At 45.0% G+C, this 21795-nt stretch overlaps 1 protein-coding gene across 1 annotated transcript in view; it reads right to left on the minus strand.

Annotated features, from left to right (window-relative positions):
* Nucleotides 1-910: 910 nt before the first annotated feature.
* The window catches only part of LOC144817649 (uncharacterized), a 317824-nt gene continuing 296939 nt past the window's right edge, over nt 911-21795 (minus strand). The window contains 2 exon segments of the mRNA XM_078674369.1: nt 911-1187; nt 1189-6083. Of these exon segments, the coding sequence (XP_078530495.1) occupies nt 1152-1187; nt 1189-6083 (4931 nt within the window). The 3' untranslated portion in view covers nt 911-1151.

Genomic DNA, 21795 nt, shown 5'->3' on the forward strand with positions numbered 1-21795 from the left:
TAATATCAGAAATGCATTAATACAAATATTCAAACAAAAAAACAAAAAAAATGAGGCTGCATTCAGAACGAGCACCATATATGGAAAATGATTTTAGAGAATTTGTTTTAAGATGCACTGATAAACAGCTAGGAAGGTTAAGGACAGACTTTCATTTTTGTGGTTGCTTCACAAGAGAAAAGATAGATGAGCCACTGGATCACCCTGTCTGAGTACATTAACCATTTGTCAACAGTTGTTAGTAGAACAGGTAATTCACTGAAGATGACAGAGAACATATGGGCACCACTTAGGAGTGGTGGGAGCGGGTGACAGAGGTTTTATCGCTATTTTAGTAATAAATGCACTGCAAAAGATATATTTGTAAGCCCCAGCTTTACAAGGTGAACAGCAATTTTGAATAGGGGATTATAACTAGAAGGCAAAAGACTGATTCAAGCCTTGCTCAAATAATTGGCATGAAGATGACACAACTTTTGCCTTCCTTCTATCAAGAAGCCTTGCTAGGTTTCCACTGAGAGGTCATCAGAAGACAACTGTTCAGATTCTGCTGTCAGAAGAACTTTAAATGTGATGGACCGTGTCTCTTCCATTATAAGACATCTGCAACATGGAGTTTTGGTTACATTGACATTGGTTCCTGCTCAAAATACATCATTTATTTCCTCTGCCCCTCATGTTATTAGGTAAAGGCTCTTGCAGAGTAATTTCCTTTCTAGTATACTATTTTATCTCTGGCAGCAAGTGTTATTTTTCGGTGCCGTTTAGTACTTTTACTGCTGGACTGCGAATCTTATTTCAGTTTATTGCAAACTTGACGACCATGATCAGCAATACCCTCTCTTGTTGCTGCCACTTTCATCGCATAAAAGCTGCTCCACCAGGAGAGAACTTTCTACCTTTTCCTCCCGCTATTAAACTCTTGTATTTATTGTTTGCCATTGGCTTCTTTTGCAGTTTCTTGCTTTTTCTCCAGGATGAATTCAACAATACAATTTATTTTATTTCCACACTTAATGGCGCACAGAAGTCTCTCTTCGTACAACCTTTGATGGCCAAACAAAGCTCACTTATAGGGACTATATGGTGTCACTTTCATAAAGGCAGCACGTCTGTGGATTGGGCAGGCTGTTTATAGACACTGGAGACAATCAGATCCCTTTTAGGGCTTTTTTTTTACCAAACTTGGGTTTTTTTCAGACCCCGTCTCCTGGAGCCAGACCCCTGTTTGTCTCTCCATTTCTCCAAGTTGTGTATCCGCTGATGGAGCTTTAAGCATGAGGGGATCTTGAAGGTCTTCCCACATTCATTGCAGGAATATGATTTTGACCTTTTGTGTTTTACGTGTTTTATTTGGTGTACCTTCAAGCTTGATAATGTGCTGAAACTCTTCCCACATTCATTACATGCAAAGTATCCAGAGTGTACTCGTCTGTGTATGATCAGCAGTGAGGATTTGCTAAATGATTTCCCACAGACATTACACGTGCACGATTTTGCACTTGTGGGGAGCGTCTGCTGTTGGAGTGGCATTGAAGAAGGGGTCAAAGACTTCTCGCTTTCATCACTTGTCTTTTCTGGGGCATTGTTCTCAAGTGTACTCACACGGTTCTCTTCTGAACATATTGATGCGTTTAAGCTAGTGTCAGTCTTCGGTTGTTGAGGTGCTGAAGAATCATGGGAACACTTCTCGCTTTCACAGCATGTCGACGTTTTGTCTGTGACTAGGTTGTTAAGTTCACGCACAGTGTTCTTTTCGTCATGATGTACGGAGTCTTTTATATATGCATGGACTTTCTGGTGTAGACGCAATATTGCTGAAGAATTAAAAGACATTTCACATTCGGTGCAAGGGTAAGGTTTCTTTTCTGATGCTTTTGTCTCAACCTTGGGTGTCCCAGCACTTTCCTTCTCATCAATCCTCGTGGAAACTTTTTCTTTTTTATGAATATTCTGGTGTTGAAGCAGTACCAAAGAAGAATTAAAAGACAGATCACACTCACTACATGGGTAAGGTTTCTTTTCTGGTGCTTTTGTCTCAACCTTGGGTGTACCAACACTTTCCTTCTCATCAATCCTCGTGGAAACTTTTGCTTTTGTATGAACATTCTGGTGTTGAAGCAGTACCAAAGAAGAATTAAAAGACAGCTCACACTCACTACATGGGTAAGGTTTCTTTTTGGAAGCTTTTGTCTCACCGATCAGTTTACTATCACCTTTCTTCTCATCACTTTGCATGGAACCTTCTTTTGTGTGAGCCTTCTGCTGTTGGAGTGGCATTGAAGAAGGGGTCAAAGACTTCTCGCTTTCATCACTTGTCTCTTCTGGGGAAATGTTCTCAAGTGTACTCACACGGTTCTCATCTGAACATATTGATGCGTTTAAGCTAGTGTCAGTCTCCGGTTGTTGAGGTGCTGAAGAATCATGGGAACACTTCTCGATTTCACAGCATGTCGACGTTTTGTCTGTGACTATGTTGTCAAGTTCATGCGCAGTATTCTTTTTGTCATGATGTACAGAGTCTTTTCCATTTGCATGGACTTTCTGGTGTAGAAGCAATATTACTGAAGAATTAAAAGACATTTCACATTCGGTGCAAGGGTAAGGTTTCTTTTCTGATGCTTTTGGCTCAACCTTGGGTGTACCAACACTTTCCTTTTCATCAATCCTCGTGGAAACTTTTTCTTTTGTATGAACGTTCTGGTGTTGAAGCAGGACCAAAGAAGAATTAAAAGACAGATCACACTCACTACATGGGTAAGGTTTCTTTTTGGAAGATTTTGTCTCACCCATCAGTTTACTATCACCTTTCTTCTCATCACTTTGCATGGAACGTTTTTCTTCTGTGTGAGCCTTCTGCTGTTGGAGTGGCATTGAGGAAGGGGTCAAAGTCTTTTCGCTTTCATCACTTGTCTTTTCTGGGGAAATGTTCTCAAGTGTACTCACACGGTTCTCATCTGAACATATTGATGCGTTTAAGCTAGTGTCAGTCTCCGGTTGTTGAGGTGCTGAAGAATCATGGGAACACTTCTCGCTTTCACAGCATGTCGACGTTTTGTCTGTGACTAGGTTGTCAAGTTCATGCACAGTATTCTTTTCGTCATGATGTACGGAGTCTTTTCCATTTGCATGGACTTTCTGGTGTAGAAGCAATATTGCTGAAGCATTAAAAGACATTTCACATTCGGTGCAAGGGTAAGGTTTCTTTTCTGATGCTTTTGTCTCAACCTTGGGTGTACCAACACTTTCCTTTTCATCAATCCTCGTGGAAACGTTTTCTTTTGTATGAACGTTCTGGTGTTGAAGCAGTATCAAAGAAGAATTAAAAGACAGATCACACTCACTACATGGGTAAGGTTTCTTTTCTGATGCTTTTGTCTCAACCTTGGGAGTAAAAACACTTTCCTTTTCATCAACCTTGGTGGAAACTTTTGCTTTTGTATGAACGTTCTGGTGTTGAAGCAGCAATGGAGCAGAATTAAAAGACAGATCACACTCACTACATGGGAAAGGTTTCTTTTCTGGTGCTTTTGTCTCAACCTTGGGTATACCAACATTTTCCTTTTCATCAATCCTCGTGGAAACGTTTTCTTTTGTATGAACGTTCTGGTGTTGAAGCAGTATGAAAGAAGAATTAAAAGACAAATCACACTCACTACATGGGTAAGGTTTCTTTTCTGATGCTTTTGTCTCAACCTCGGGTGTACCAACACTTTCCTTTTCATCAACCCTGGTGGAAACTTTTGCTTTTGTATGAACATTCTGGTGTTGAAGCAGCAATGGAGCAGAATTAAAAGACAGATCACACTCACTACAAGGGTAAGGTTTCTTTTCGGAGACTTTTGTCTCACCCATAAGTTTACTATCACCTTTCTTCTCATCACTTTGCATGGAATGTTCCTCTTTTGTGTGAGCCTTCTGCTGTTGGAGTGGCATTGAAGAAGGGGTCAAAGACTTTTCGCTTTCATCACTTGTCTTTTCTGGGGCATTGTTCTCAAGTGTACTCACACGGTTCTCATCTGAACATATTGATGCGTTTAAGCTAGTGTCAGTCATTGGTTGTTGAGGTGCTGAAGAATCATGGGAACACTTCTCGATTTCACAGCATGTCGACGTTTTGTCTGTGACTATGTTGTCAAGTTCATGCGCAGTATTCTTTTTGTCATGATGTACAGAGTCTTTTCCATTTGCATGGACTTTCTGGTGTAGAAGCAATATTACTGAAGAATTAAAAGACATTTCACATTCGGTGCAAGGGTAAGGTTTCTTTTCTGATGCTTTTGGCTCAACCTTGGGTGTACCAACACTTTCTTTTTCATCAATCCTCGTGGAAACGTTTTCTTTTGTATGAACGTTCTGATGTTGAAGCAGTATCAAAGAAGAATTAAAAGACAGTTCACACTCACTACATGGGTAAGGTTTCTTTTCTGATGCTTTTGTCTCAACCTTGGGTGTACCAACACTTTCCTTTTCATCAATCCTCGTGTAAACGTTTTCTTTTGTATGAACGTTCTGGTGTTGAAGCAGTATGAAAGAAGAATTAAAAGACAGATCACACTCACTACATGGGTAAGGTTTCTTTTCTGATGCTTTTGTCTCAACCTTGGGTGTACCGACACTTTCCTTTTCATCAACCCTGGTGGAAACTTTTTCTTTTGTATGAACGTTCTGGTGTTGAAGCAGCAATGGAGCAGAATTAAAAGACAGATCACAATCACTACAAGGGTAAGGTTTTTTTTCTGATGCTTTTGTCTCAACCTTGGGTGTAACAACACTTTCCTTTTCATCAATCCTCGTGGAAACGTTTTCTTTTGTATGAACGTTCTGGTGTTGAAGCAGTATGAAAGAAGAATTAAAAGACAGATCACACTCACTACAAGGGTAAGGTTTCTTTTCTGATGCTTTTGTCTCAACCTTGGGTGTACCAACACTTTCCTTTTCATCAATCCTGGTGGAAACCTTTTCTTTTGTATGAACGTTCTGGTGTTGAAGCAGCAATGGAGCAGAATTAAAAGACAGATCACAATCACTACAAGGGTAAGGTTTCTTTTCTGACTCCACTTTAGTTTCGCTATCACTTTTGGGTTCGCTAACATTTTTCTCCCCATCATTCCACTTGGAAGCTTTTTTGTTTGCGTGAACTCTCTTATGCTGAAGCAACATTTCATACGCATTGAAAGACTTTTCACATTCATCACATGGGTGTGGCTTCTTTTCTGGGGTTTTCGGATGGTGCTTCCCGTCCACGTGCATGAAAGCTTTCTCGCTTCCATGAACCCTCTTGTGTTGAAGCAACATTTCATAAGCATTGAAAGACCTTTCACATTCATCGCATGGGTGTGGTTTCTTTTCTTGGGTTGTTTGCTGATTTTTACTTGCACGTTTCAGCTCATTGCAACGCTTCTTCTTGTGATTGTATTTTGATTTGCTTACTTTTCTGTTTACACTGGCATTTGAATTCTTACGAAGAGGTTTTTCCTTTACACCTGGCCGGTCTGCCTCTTTGTGGAATACCTTGTGCTTGATTAGGTTGGATTTATAAAAAAAGAAGTTTGAATTCCTACGAAGACGTTTTTCTTTTATACCTGGCAGGTCTGCCTTTTTGTGGAATACCTGGTGCTCGATTAGGTTGGATTTATAAAAAAAGACGTTTGAATTGTTACAAAGAGGTTTTTTCTTTACACCTGGCAGGTCTGCCTCTTTGTGGAATACCTGGTGCTCGATTAGGTTGGATTCATAAAAAAAGACGATCCCACAGTCTGGGCACGGGTACTTTTTCACTCCCGATTTTGTTCTTGGAATTTTTTTGGAAGACTTGGATTTTCCAGCAGGCTTTTTAAATTTGCGTTCAGTGGAGTATTTTCTTGCAGTGTTGTTCAGCATCCTTTTGGGTCTTTTAGGTCTATATTTAAACCCTTCATCATCTTTAGCAGAGTTCAAAATATCCTCCTCGCCTGAGATCCAGCTATCATTCTCATCTTTCTCTGAATACCTGACTTTTTTTAATGCTCTTGCTCTTCGTGGTTGCAGTTTGTCAGTACACTCTCCAAGTTTTCTCTTGTACTTTTTCAAGGTATTCATCTCTGATTGAAACAAAATTAAGACACAAATTAATTTGATTAAAAAATTAAATATAGAAGCAGCAGACATACCAACTTGTAATTCATAAAGCTGTGCTCTCTACTGGTGCTTCACAGAGAAAGTTATGTTGAACGAGTTACTTACCCCAGAGAATGATCTTTCTGGTGAATGCTTTACGTACCTGCAGATTACTCACTTTTTGAATATACGAAGGTGAAAGACAGGATGCAAAAACTTTCCAACAGCTTTTCTACACCATTAGGTGGAGTTCGGCTCCATTCCAGCATCAGGCACATACCAGGACATGACATCATTGGAGCCCTATAGCGCCAAACTAGGGCCCTGCCGTAAGTTCCTCATTCTTTTTTTTAGAGCCTGTACAGACACGGCCTGCAGCATTTTGATCAGTGGCTATGCTGTTTAACAATGTAACCTAAAGCCATATGTATGTGATGGCTGTGCGACCATGTCTCAGAACGGGGAGAGGTGAGAAAAGAGTTGGGGAGATTGGTGAGGAATTTGCAGGCAAGGAAACAATGCTTACCTGTAATCCTATGTCTCTTCCAGGGGAATCCTCATCAAAGTCATAAGCACTAAATATTCCAGCCCAAGTGCGAGGACCGCGGCTGGTGGCTCACAGCACCTTTGTCGTGCTCAAGGTGCTGTGGGGCACCAAAACGCGTTGATGCTGCTCTTGTGTCTGGATCGAATAAAACTTTATCATCAACTGTACAAGAGTGCCGTGGCATTCTTGACTGAAAGGAAGCCGATTCTTTGGATTACAATGTCAGCGTGCGGCGTAGTGCTAAACATGAGCACAGCTGACGATATGACAGCTTGAGTGCAACACGTCGAAACCAGGAGAAAAGATTCACACACACTGGCCACAACAATGAGAGGAAAAGTTCTGGGCGCCATTTTGTGATGCGGGTCACTGATCCCGTGGAGGAGGTGAGGAGAAAAACATTAGAGAGGACATAAGTGGTCACCCCATATGACTGAAGAATGGGAATCTCTGAGGGACGAAGACTCATGGGCTACAAATTGCCCAAAACATTTTTTTCGTGGCCCAAGGTTACAGGGACTTTTTAGTTTGGAAATAGAATTAAACAAACCTCAGAAATTCCCCCCCCCCCAAAAAGGTTTCAGGGATATTATAATTTTGTGTATAAAATCTGAACCTAACATAACTTCCCTGTTACGTATAGTTTCTTACCTGTCAGTGTAAATAAATAAATGGAGGGTTTATCATTTATTAATTCAAGATATGGAGTAAAAGAGAGAAAAAAAGTGAATTTATAGTGGAAGTTCGAGTTTGACGTTGTGGCTAGACAGCGAGGCTACATACCTATGCCTTCCCTAATGATAAACCCTCCATTTATTTATTTACAATTAGATACACGGGGTGCTTTCAGCCTATAAACTTGGTGGTGAGCAAATAATTCTACATAATAACTTTACTCTAGGCACAATTAAATCATCTTTGTAATTTTTCTGAAAACGAATGTGAAAATGTCATATTCAGGCATTATTTGGTTTACTTATTATTATTATAATTTGTTTGGGTTGCAGCCCTGAGGAAGTCGTAGGTCTGATCAGACCAGACGAAACGTGCGTTGGCTGCTGTATTGTTGAAATTAAAACGAGGACTGTTTCAATGAAGATTCAATTGTGACAAGAATCAGGAAATAAATAAACAGAACACTAATACTGGACTTTTGAGTGCTCAATGATTATAGTTTCTATGTAGAACCACCACCCTCAACACCGGACGACCGCCCGCCTGCTACCGAGCGACGCCGAAGCAAACCCACGGACCCTTCACCTGCCAAGCCTGCAAATTATTATTATTATTATTATTATTATTATTAAAAGGCTCTTCTATAGCGCATGGCCACTCGGGAGCATCCCAGCGCTTAGGACTAACCAGAAAAAGATGAATTAAAAGATGAAGGTCTATTTTATCTAGCTTTTGGGAACAGAAACGTCTTTAACTTTTTTCGAAAGACAAGTAGGTTGGGCTCTTGACGAAGAGGTGGAGGAAGAGCATTCCACAGCCCAGCCGCGTTGTACGAAAACAAGCGGCCCCCTGTGCGGGCCCTGCTAATCCTAGGAGTTGTCAGAAGGTTTTGTTGGTTTGATCGAAGGTTCCTGGTGGGTTTGTATGGCCTAATCATGTCATCTAGAATGGGGGGGCCTCTTCCGTAGAGTGTTTTATGGACCGTGCAGAGTGTCTTAAAGTGGATTCGCTCCTTTATGGGGAGCCAATGCAAGGTACAGAGCGCAGGTCTGGCTGAAGAGCGATGGCTGGTGCTCGTGAGTAGTCGTGCTGCGGAGTTCTGGGCAACCTGAAGTTGCCGGATAACCGAAACAGGAGCTCCAAGGTAGAGCGCGTTTCCATAGTCCAACCTGGATAAAACAAGGGATTGGACTATGATTTTCTTAGCTGTTTCGGGTAGCTGAGGAAGGATTTTTCGAATTGTTTTCAGCAGTCCGAAGCAGGTGGCTACTATCTTCCTTGCCTGGGTCTTAAATGACAACTCTGCATCCAGCCAAAATCCGAGACTCTTTATCTCGGTCTTTGGGGTGGGTCCAAGACCCATACAGGAGGGCCAATGTATCGAGTTGTTAAAGGTGGCCTTTTTCCCTAGGAGCATCAGCTCCGTTTTTCCTCCATTCAATGTAAGGTGGGACAAGTCCATCCAATTTGCTACCGCCTCCAGGCAACAACAGAGATTGGAAGGGAGGGACTCCACCTGATTGAGAGAAACAACTAGCTGGGTGTCGTCAGCGTAGCTTACTAGATGGACTCCAAAGGGAGCTACCACTTCTGCCAAGGGCGCCATATACACATTAAACAGTGTGGGGCTAAGGGAGGAGCCCTGTGGCACCCCACACTGTAATGGTATTGGTGAGGAGCAGCTGTCTCCTAAGAAGACCTTGAAGAATCTGTTGCCAAGAAAGGACTCCAGCCACATAAGTGCCCTGCCTTTAACACCGATCCCCCTGAGACGAGACAGGAGGACACGGTGATTCACCGTATCGAAGGCGGCGCTGAGGTCCAGGAGGATAATGGCCGCGCTGCCACCTGCGTCAAGAATCCTCCTGGAATCCTCTACCACCCTCAACAGTGCCGTCTCCGTTCCCTGTCCTCTTCGAAACCCAGTTTGAGTTGGGTGAAGCAAGTTATGGGTCTCCAAAAAGGATGCAAGTTGTTTGTTTACCCATTTCTCTGCAAGTTTACTAATGCCAGGGAGCAGGGAGATGGGACGGTAGTTGGAGAAATCATGGGGATCGAGATGTGGCTTTTTTAACAAGGCCCTAACCATGGCCAGTTTCCAGTCTTGAGGTACCTTCCCAGATTCAAGTGAGGTGTTAACTAAATGAATAATATGTGTACTAATATTGGGCAGGGCTCGATTTAAGATGTTCATAGGGGCGGGATCTAGCGGGGAGCCACTTTTTATGGAGTTGAAAAGCGGGGGTAGGAGCTCCTTGCTGAGGGGAGAAAAGAAGGGGAGGCAGGGCAAGATACTATCAGTACCGTCTGCCAAGGGAGGGATTGGTTCTTCCAGAGGAAGAAGCGGAAGGGAAAGGAGGATCTTTTGAATTTTTTCAGCAAAGAAATTCGCCAGATTATTACAATGGGCCTCAGCTTCCTCCATACCGAGTGGTGATGATGACAAGTCGGGAGCTTTTAACAGAGATTTAGCTATCTTAAACATCTCTCTTGGGGCGTTGGCGGAGGCCTCAATTTTTTCTGCATAGAAAGTGGATTTGGCCACGTTAAGAGCAGATTTATATTTCTTTAAGGCGAATCTATAATTGATTTTTTTCTCTTCCTCAAAGTGTTTTCGCCACTGCCTCTCCAACCGTTTGCATTCTTGTTTCAGGGACCTTAATTCCGAAGTGAACCAGGGTTGTTTCATAGGGCCTTTCTTTTTGGAGATAGGTTTTTTGGGGAGTATGCTATCCAATGATAGTTCGATCCATTGGTTGAAGTCCATATTTGCCCTATCAATATCCTGATTGGCCTTCACCTGCCTTCCAACCTACATCCCGCCCGTCGAACCCAGCAACAACAACAACCACCTCAAGTGCATCCTCCTCAACACCCGCTCCACCCACAAACACGCCATTTAACTCAGGGACCTCCTTGACACAACAGCACCAGACGTCGCCTTCCTCACGGAAACCTGAATGAACGCCTCCTCGGCCCCCGACATCGCCATAGCCATCCCGGACGGCTACAAGATCAGCCGGAAGGACCGCATCAACCAAACCAGAGGAGGAATCGGCATCATCTACAGGAATACCATCAGCGTCACAACCAACGATGAAGACACACTCTCCACCACTGAACACCTACACTTCCAGATCCGCACCGAGCCCAAAACCACACTCAGAGGTACCCTCATCTACAGACCCCCGGGCCCACGCACACAATTCAGCGAAACCATCGCAGACTTTGTCAGCCCGCATGCACTAACCTCACTAAAATACATACTCCTAGGGGACCTGAACTTCCACCTAGAGAACAACAACGACAGCAACACTATCACCCCACTCGACAACCTCGCCAACCTCGGACTCAAGCAACTGGTGAACACCCCCACCCACTACGCCAACCACACGCTGGACCCCATCTTCTCTGCCAGCAACCACGTCTCCTTCAGCCACTGCACCGGAATTCACTGGACCGACCACAGCTGCATCCAATTCACCTACTAGAAGACCACAACACACCACCGCATGCTACAGATCCCCCGCAGATGCTGGAGCAAAGTCACTACAGACCAGCTCACCACAGCTCTGAGCCAGAACCCACCAGCCAACTCCCCCGACACCAATGACACAGCTCACAACCTCACACAGTGGATCACCAACTGCGCCGACAACCTCGCGCCGCTGAAGAACCCCCCAGGCAAGAACACCAACAGAAAAACCACATGGTTCACCGACGCCCTGAAAGACTCAAAGAAAGCATGCCGCACGCTCGAAAAAACCTGGCGCCACGAACGAACGACAGAAAACATGACAGCCCTCAAGAACGCCACTCGCGAACACCACCAGCTGATCCGCACCACCAAAAGGACATCATTCAAAGAGCGGCTGGACAACAACACCCACAACAGCAAGGAACTCTTCAGCATCGTAAAAGAGCTCTCCAACCCCAACGCCAGCAACAACGACATCACACCATCACAAGACCTCTGCAACTCCCTCGCCACGTTCTTCTACCGCAAGATCGCAGACATACACAACAGCTTTGACACCCAGACTCCGCCTCCAGTCTCCACACCAACGACCCCCACCATCACCCTCAGCGACTGGACCCCCATCAGCACAGAAGACACCACCCACGTCATGAACACCATCCACTCTGGCTCTCCCACCGCTCCATGCCCCCACCACATCTACAACAAAGCAGACGCCATCATCGCACCCCACCTCCGGAACGTCATAAACAACTCCTTCGCATCAGCCACCTTCCCAGAGAGCTTGAAGCACACAGAGATCAACGCCCGTCTGAAAAAACCCACAGCGGACCCGAAGGACCTCAAGAACTTCCGCCCCATCTCTCTCCTTCCCTTCCCAGCTAAAGTCATCGAGAAGACCGTCAACAAACAGCTGACTGCATTCCTCGAGGCAAACAACTCGCTCGACCCATCCCAGTCCGGATTCCGAGGTAACCACTGCACCGAGACAGCCCTCATCGCAGCCACCGACGACATCAGGACCCTGATGGACAACGGGGAGACAACCGCCCTCATCCTCCTAGACCTCTCAGCCGCCTTTGATATCGTCTGCCACCGCACCCTAACAACCCGCCTCTACAACACTGGGATCCAAGGAAAAGCACTGGACTGGATCACCTCGTTCCTCTCCAACAGAACCCAGAGAGTCCGCCTCCCACCGTTCCACTCCGAGGCCACCAAGATCATCTGTGGCATACCCCAGGCTCCTCGCTCAGCCCAACCCTCTTCAATATCTACATGAGCCCCCTCACCGCCATCGCATGCAAACACAACCTCAACATCATCTCCTATGGCGACGACACCCAGCTGATACTCTCCCTCACCAAAGATCCAACCACCGCCAAAACCAACCAACAGGAAGGAATGAAAGAAGTCGCGGAATGGATGAAGCTCAGCCGATTGAAACTGAACTCAGACAAAATGGAGGTCCTCATCCTCGGACAATCCCCATCCGCCTGGGACGACTCCTGGTGGCCCACTGCGCTGGGCACCGCACCGTCACCCACAGACCACGCACGCAACCTGGGATTCATCCTGGACTCCTCACTCACGATGACCAAACAAGTCAACGCCATCTCATCCTCCTGCTTCAACACCCTGCGCATGCTCCGAAAGATCTTCCGGTGGATCCCCACAGAAACCAGAAAGACAGTCACGCAGGCCCTCGTCACCAGCCGACTGGACTACGGGAACGCCCTATACGCAGGAACCACAGCCAAACTTCAGAAAAGACTTCAGCGAATACAAACCGCCTCCGCACGACTCATCCTCGACGTCCCTCGCCGCAGCCACATATCGGCCCACCTGAGAGACCTGCACTGGCTCCCAGTTAGCAAGAGGATCACGTTCAGGCTCCTCACCCACGCACACAAAGCACTCCACGACATGGGCCCCGAATACCTCAACAACCGCCTCTCGTTATACGCTCCCACTCGTCAACTCCGCTCCCCCAGCCTCGCCCTCGCAGCCATTCCACGGATCCGCAGAGCCACCGCCGGAGGACGATCATTCTCCTACCTAGCTGCCAAGACATGGAACTCCCTCCCCGCGCACCTACAACTGACCCAGGACCATCTCACCTTCAGAAAACACCTCAAGACCTGGCTATTCGAGCAGTAGCGCCCCCCCCTCTCTCTCCCTCAGCACCTTGAGACCCTCGCGGGTGAGTAGTGCGCTCTATACATTTACTGATTGATTGATTTAGCACTGTCGACTCCCTTGTGACCTTTCTTTGCAAATCCCTCCCTCATCGCTCCGTATACCTGACCTGTAGTCCGGTGAAGTTGAAAACTTGACTCTTCATCGAATATTTTCGATTTTGCTTGAACTCCTCTTCCAAAACTTTGGAACTTCTCTGCAACGATCCAGACCCAACGGCGGAAAAAAAAAATCTGAAGATGGCAACCAAAGGTGGGAGCCTCCGCCGTAAGCGTGCCGACGTCACGAAAGACACCAAATCGTGGGATGTCAACGCCCACCTGGGCCACGAAAAAAAGCGCAAAAAAGACTACAATTCCGGATCCAACCACTATATGGTGGAATAATGCACAGCATAGTGAATCCAGAAAGATTCACGCTGCAAAACCTTTGTTTTCTTTTGTGAATATATGTAGCTCTGCAGCCTACAGAAAAAAGCTAAATTACATTGAGATTTCATTTTAAACAACTGACAATTCAAGAAATAATGTCATTACTACACAATGACTATAAAAAAAGTTTCACAAACCTTTAGTTAAAAGGAAAAGGAAATGTGAGCCATTATTAAGAAATAGGCTGCCATTCAAAGAATTACAGAGAAAATTGGCAGTGTGTCTTTAAGAACCTCGCAGTACCCCATGTATCCCATCATGCCTCACAGGTGACAGGTGAAATCACTTTTATGGAAATTAGGAATCCTGGGTATAGAATTTGTTGAGGGCGGTAATAGGTGGGAGGGATTACAGGTAAGTAATGTATCCTTCTCTTCCAGGGGATCCTCATCAATACAGCAAACACAAGGAGATGATGGACGGAGCGCTGAATCTTTTCAGACACTCGCCCCCAATCACAGTTCTGGGTTGAATCCATCATCGTTCTTTAGCTCACTTCGTCACCCTAGTTTAGACCCAGCTATTTAATAATCAGTCTGACCCTGTGCCTCACGGGAACAGTCCAGCCCGAACTGCCAAGCCAAGTCTTCCCTGAACCGAAAACAAGCATCCTGGGACCGGTTTTGGGGTAACACCCTTCATCAGCCAAGCTAGCTTGAATCCAGTGGCAAAGTGAGCAAGGGACCCACGTCTGGGCATACCGTGCCAACTTAGGACAAACAAAGCAATTACAAGGAGATGAAAGATGGAGCACTGAAACTTTTCAGACACTCACCCCCAGTCACAGATCTGGGTTGAATCCATCGTCGTTCTATAGCTCACTTGTTTCTGGTCCAGGGAAGACCTGGCTTGAAAGTTCGGTCAAGACTGATGTGCATGTGGCTGGGTCTGAACTGGGGTGGCGAAGTGAGCTAGAGAACAAGGTCTCTCTCGAATCTGGGGAACAAGGTTCAGGCCTTGGCAACGACGCTCAACATCCTGTGATTCTTGGCAAATCACTTAATCTCTCAAAAATGAATGTGTCCTTATGTGAGCAACTGGTGCTCATAAAGCGATCTGATACCGGATACCTTCAGGTCAAGTTTGCGCTATATAAATCTCAGGGAAAAAGAACCGCCCAGTAAAGGTCTGAGCAGATTTCCAGGTAGCAGCTTTACAAATTTCAGAAACAGTTGCACTCTTTAATAGAGCTGCAGCCAAAGCTTTTCTGCTTGTAGAATCTGCCCTCGGTCGTAAGGATTTTTTTACTTGGCTGGTAAGAAAGGAGTTTACAAGAAACTATCCAACTGGAAATAGTTTGTTTAGAGGATGCAAAACCTCTTTCACCAGACCATACTTAACACAAAGGTGATCCGATTTTCTTATAACTTTGGTTTTATCCAGGTAGAACTTTAGCACTCTCATAATATCAAGAACGTGTAATGACCTTTCAGTCGGAGTTGCAGGGTTAGGGATGAAAGTAGTTCTTATCACCACTCTATAGGAATGAAAGAATGTGTACGACTCCTCAGAACATAGAGCTTGAGTTTCACTTTCCCTACGAGCCAAAGTGATAGCAACAAGAAAGCTGCTTTCCACGTGAGATGCTGCAAAGAGGGATTAAGTATCGGTTCAAATGGGGTACCCATCAGTTTGGCAAGGACACTACTAAGTTCCCACGGAGGAGAGGGTGACCTAATTTGAAGGAACACCTTTTGAGGCCTTCCAAAGAGTCTTTGACCGCTGTAATTTCAAAGAAAGACTTCTATGAAGGAGATTCCGTACAGGCCGTAATGGCCACAAGATGTACCATAGTGGAAGAAAACAGCAGTCCAAATTTAGGTAAATCGCGATGATATGGAATGACCACATCCTTTTGACACAAAATCATTTTATGATCATTTTGTTTACACCATACATGAAACCTTTTCTATTTGAAAGCATATGCTCTTCTAGTGGAAGGTTTTTGAGCCTCTTAAAATGCCCATGCATTCTTTAGAAAGGCCTAAATGTCCATGTTGGGGGAATCCAGGAGCCATGCAATCAAGTTCAGTGAGGGAAGAGAAGGTTGGGATGTCATATCTGTCCTCCGAACTTGTCCAGGTGATCCTGTCTGGACGGCAATTTCTTGTGCGGTCTCTTTGACAGGTGTAGAAGATCTGTGAACCACCACGGACAAGGCCATTCTGGGGCTATCAATATCATTCTGGTTCCAGACTTGTACAGTTTGACAATTATTGTTGGTATGAGAGGAGTTGGGGAAAATGCGAACAGAAATTTCCCTGATTAATTTATCAAAAGGGCAGTCCCCTTTGACCCTGGTTGGATGAACCTGGATGCGTAATCTTGCCATTTTTTGTTGTTTGTTTCTGCGAACAAGTGTATATGAGGGTAATCCCATTTCTAAAAAGAATTCTTGTAAGACCTTGTCGTTTAAGATCCTGTTGTGATTTTTGTGGAGTCTGCGTTGGGTATTTTGACCCCTAGGAGATCACTGGCTGTTTTGGTTAAATTCCTGGCTATTAACCATTTCCACATGGCTTGGGCTTTGAGAGACCAGGGACGGGAGTGAGTCCCTCTTGTCGGTTTGAACAAGGAGAGTTTGTTGTTAAAGATGGGAAAAAGGACTTTAGAGTCAGATGAACTGCTCTCAATCCCCGCATACCGATATGATACATCTTTTACTTGTTCAACCAAATTCCCTGGGTCTGAAGGGAGCCCATATGAGCACCCCATCCCTTCGAGAGAAGCATCTTTGATTAGTGTCTGAGTTGATAAATCCTGATGAAATGGTACCCTAGAGGGTGAGAATGGAGTGAGTGTAGTAAAGAGATGTCCATGCGTATGTAATATAAATAAAGAGAACTGCAACAACTACAACTGTGGGGGGAGGTGGGACGGCGCAAGTGAATCTACAGCTCTACATGCCATGACAGGATTACTACTAGCCCAGGGTGGTGGTAACTTCCTAGGAATCAGCACTCCTAGTATTGATTTGACACTTAATGAGAAAGTCTGTAAGTTGGAACTTTTAGAAAAGAAATTGATCTGGACAAGGCTACATGGTCACGTTATGGCTAAATATCTCCACTCTAATGTCATCCCGGTGGGGCTACAAGTCAGAAACGAGCCAGCCATCTTTTTAGACAACCCCAAGTTTAAAGATAACTTTAACTTCATCTTTAATAATTGTTCCAGGCACTGGATGGTGCTTGGAATTGAGACATCTTTAGAGGAAGTCCAGCGCCTAATCAAGGAAATTGCAGACCTAAAGAAAGATTATTGAAGATAAAGCATTAACCAACGCAAAAGAGGCACTAGAGAGACTAACCAGAACCATCCAAGAGTTTGACATATACACCCAGTCGTCCAAATTAGACAAATTGGCAAAAGATGCCAAATTCTATGACAAAAAGATAACCTACCCACACCTACCCATACCTACAGGAGGGGTACTACACAAAAGAGTCACAGGGTACATTTTCCAGCCGAGGGAGGAGTGGCTTTAGGAAGTACACCACTTTCTCAGGCTCATCAGCAGGGAGCGGGTCTGAAAGTGACACGGACAGACAGGGCCCAAGTAATGCCACTCCGAACCTTGGGAACACTTACCCAGAACAGCCCACTTTTTTAACAGAGGGAGCATGGGGAGAGCACCGTGGACGAGGACGCCCCTGGGGAAGATCCGGGGGATGAGAGAATCAACTTGGAGCAGGGGAGGGGCAGGGAGAGGCAGACCCAGGAAATCCACACATTTCCATCAGGAGAACCATGGGGACATACAGACCAGACGACAGCACGACAGGTGCTAACGCATACACAAGAAAAACGGGTAGTCAATCTAACTACATCCTGAAACCAGAGAAAGACCTTTCTTTTGCCCCAACTGCGATGCCCAATAGCTTCAACCTCAAGGTAGAACTTTACCAAATCTTTAGAAAAATCAGGCTCAAACATTGTTTCCATAAAATCCCAGCCCAACGTACCTTCTCTGGGAGTGGGTTAAGACCTCCCTCTAAATGTAACCCCCTACGCACATAAAATCCTGGCCTATGAGCAGATAGTCACACGTGACTTCAACCAAGTTTTGGCACATCGGAAATATGTGAACTACAATACCACCGAACTAGAACGTTTGGCCCTAGAATCCCTAAAAAGTAACATGGACATAGTCATCAAACCTGCCGATAAAGGCGGGGCCATAGTCATACAGAACACCGAAGTCTACAAACATGAGATTCTGTCACAGCTAAGCATCGAGGGCCACTACTGTAAACCGAGGAGAGACCCCACCAGAGAGATTAGTGTGACTATCAAACAAACTACCCTCAATGGTTTTGAAAGTGGTTTCCTGAATAAACATGAATAAGAATACCTCAACAATAACCACCCCAGAACGCCTACCGTGTACACTCTGCCCAAAATAGACAAGCGTATGCAGGACCCACCAGGGAGACCCATTATCTCGGGTTGCGGGTCCCTTATTGAACCACATGTGTAAGTACATAGATGTGTTCCTCAGACCTATCGCCGAGAACACCGTTACCTATTTGAGGGACACTATGCATACGATCCAACTAGTGGATGAACGCCCACACAACTCAAACACCAATTTACTTGCCACAATGGATATAACAGCGTTATATACCAACATCCCACAAGGCCCAGCACTTACGTGCATGAGAGCAGCTTTGGACAAACGCCCAGGACCACATTTGGTACCAACCGATTTTATCATTGAACTCATGGATGATTTTGAACACACACATGTTCTGAACACCAACAACACATATAGCGAGTGCATAGAGCTGTGGCGCCGTTATATAGACGATGTGTTGATCCTGTGGAAGGGGGGTTTCACACCTGGCTCAATACACGGTCCAGTGACATTCAATTCACTTTGGAGTTTGACAGATCATCTATACATTTCTTGGATATCACCATAATTGCAGAACAGGAAAGACTATACACGAGCTTGTACAGGAAAGAGAGCGAACGCAACACACTGCTTAGGTACTCCAGCCACCACCCCCGCAACCTCAGGGATAACCTCCCCTTCGGGCAGTTCCTGAGGCTGCGAAGGAACTGTTCTAAAAAAGAGGACTATTTCCTGGAATCAGCTGGCCTATTGACATGCCTAAAAGAGAGGGGATACCCCATTAGACTCCTTAAAAAGGCACTTAAACGTGCGTGGTTTAACCACAGAGAGTTCATACTGACACCACGACGAAAAATCATCAGCAGATGAAAAGCAACGCACAGTATGTGTCGCAACTCTCCACCAAAAGTAATGCCCTTAAGAAATTTATCAACCAACACTAGCATTTGGTTGCAGACGAAATTGGTAGTATACCACCACCTTTGCATGCATTCAGAAAAGGCAAGAATGTGAGGGAACAAATTGTGAAGTCCCGGTTACCTTTAGCAGATACATCGCAGACAGCTACTTTGTGGGGGATACAACCAGTGAAAGGGCACTACAAGTGTGGCCAATGTAAGGCCTGCCCCATCACTAGTGAAGTTAAACAATTCACCCACAATAACCACACCCACCCTTTGCAAGAACATAGCAATTGCAACACGTCAGGAGTGATATATGGCATAAAATGCCCATGCGACTTCATGTACATTGGACAGACGGTCCAAAAAGTAAAGAGCCGGATCCTACAACACTGCAGTCGCATCCGCGGCAGGGTCCAGAGAGCCCCCTTGGTGGACCATTTCACGACTTTTGACCATACTCCGGATAGTCTTAAATGGTGGGTCATAGAGAGAGTGAAGTCCAACCCCAGAGGGGGTGACTTAGCAAACATCCTGAACGTTCGTGAGTGTAGGTGGATACGATTGTATGACTTAACAACTACTGCCTAAACCACGACTTCTTTTACAACGAAGGCTAAACCACGACTTTTTCTTAACCACTACATTTTAAACCACTACTCCCTAAACCACGAAATTTTTAGATTTACTTCTATATTCTGTTCCTGAATCTTATGCTTTTACAATTTTTAAAATGAAAGCAACACTGCCATCTCCGGACATAAACCGGTAATTTTTTTTTAAACTTATTTCTTCAACAACCTTTGCTGTATTTGATTTTAATCTATTACGATTTTAATCTTCCACGTTTATTTTTGACTATATATATATATTTCTTTTATTTGTGGGGGAAGTCCCCCCACACCCACCATCTACCCTTTTAATTGTTTTCCTAGCATGCTCCGGTGTTCTAAAAGTTGTGGTTCCATCCTTCGTTGTTCCGTCGTTCGTGGATGTTACCTTCGTGGTTCAGCCCTCTTCGTTGTTCACTCTTCGTTGTTCCAGTAAGTAGTTGTTTAAACATCGTGGTTAAGGATGTTTCCCGGTGGATACACCTCTTTGACACAGTAGAAAGAGGACTGAACGAGCCAGAAGAAATAGGTACACATGTATCATTGCTTAATAATGTCTGAGCTCTGACCTTTTCCACTTTTCAGGAACCTAACCTCAATCCATTGATAAAACTGTACAACCACTGTACTCTTTGGATCCACGGTCCATGTGTGTTTGATGTGTTCTTTTAGTTGTTTCTTCAATTGTGTAAATATTTAAATTTCCCAGTATGTCACCTCACATGTCGAATTGTTTTTAATGGTTGTATGACACTTAGCAGAATTAATGTGTTATTTACCGTAGTTCCGCTATGCACAATAGCTATTACGCTCTCATTACTTCATTGTTCCCCCCCCTAACCAATTCTATATGGTCCTAACCTATCCACGTTTTGATACGGCCTTGAGCGTACATGCTCTTCATGCAATACATTAGCCACCATTCTGTGATTAGATAAAGTTAACTGTGTGTGCCCTCATCGCACACCCAGCCTTATTACCCTTCGGACACACTTCTGTGTGCCATCCTTTAGTACGTTGCAATGTGGGTTACAATTTTAGCTACTCAGAACGCGTGCACTACTTGGCACCAGGACTCGGATCCCCGAACCGGGATTAGTCTTCCCTCTCTTTCCACCACTCCAACGTGACGCGGGTAGCGGGAGTCTCACGCTTCCGCGCCGGGCGCGTTCTCCCGAACGTGCTCGCTGCACTGCGAGTGCCCTTAAATACATGAGATCACAACAGCCTCCGTCTCTCGAACTGGAGTAGGAGTGGGGGATTGCGAAATACAGGTAACTGAATCGACGGGCAGCACTTATTCCCTGAAAGCGGATCAGCTCATCTGTTGGTGATAATAATGTTAACTCTCCCTGTCAGCACCATTTGTAACGGACTAATTTCTAATTTAAAACATTTCTAAAGCGCAGCGTACACCATGCGGTTTCTTGGCGCTACACCCCACTCTGGAGCATTACACCCCACGCTTTGGACCGACACCTCCCTATAGCACCAACACGGCTCGGTCCATCTGTATACTGCTCATTTGGAATTGATTGTAAATACCACGGTGTAATTCAAATTGTTCCCCTTTTCTTGTCCGTTTGTTTTTAACGGACTGATGAGCGGTAGACCCTAAATCTTTGAACTGACGCCTCACACTCTGGGGCACAAGAGTTGCGCCAGGAATTAGAAGTGCTTTGATTATTATTAAAATCGGAACTTCCCACTCATAAGCTGGGTCATTTACTTGACACTATTTTCACCAACTGGGATGCGTTGGAACTGGAGCCTCCGCTTCCGGTGCTGTGGTCAGATCATTTTCTGACCACGTTCAGGATAAAGCTGCCCCTGCCTAAAATTAAAGAGAAAGCTAAGTCCGGTATAAAAAGAAGGAAGTGGGCTGGCTTTTCTCAGGAGGCTTTTAATCTGGCCTTTTTAAGGGATGGTCCACCCTCTGGCCGGGATGTAAATGTGGTGTGTAAAGCCCTCGAGAGATGTATAATTGTTGCTCTTGACTGCACCGCACCTTGGTCAACAAAAATGTCCACTAACAGACGCAAATCAGCTCCTTGGTTTAGTGAAGAGTTATGAACCGCTAAATCTGCCTGTCCTCCGACACCTAGAAAGGTGTTGGAGGGAAGATTTCTCAGCCCACTTGGAAGTAGAATATAAAATTAGCCTCAAGAACTACCATTCGCTTATTAGGAAGGCGAAGGCAGCTTATTTGAATGGAAGGATCAAAACAGCAGAGAACTCTACCAAAGAGCTGTTCAAGGTCTTTAAAGAAATATCTTCCTTGGCATCCGTTGCAGTGCCTATCGTTGGCTCTGAGGAGTCATGCAATCGAGTTGCTGAGTACTTTGCAAATAAGGTCGAGAGGATTTATTCTTCTTTTCCTGGCTCTGCTCGTGATGGCGAGAGAGCGGAGAAGGAATCTGTGGCTGTTTCCGAAATGCAGGGTCTTTATGAATTTACTGTGACCCCCCAGGACACTCTTAAAAAGGTTGCCTCCAG

The sequence above is a fragment of the Lissotriton helveticus genome, chromosome 2_1 (genome assembly GCF_964261635.1).
Source record: "Lissotriton helveticus chromosome 2_1, aLisHel1.1, whole genome shotgun sequence".
Lineage (NCBI taxonomy): Eukaryota > Metazoa > Chordata > Amphibia > Caudata > Salamandridae > Lissotriton > Lissotriton helveticus.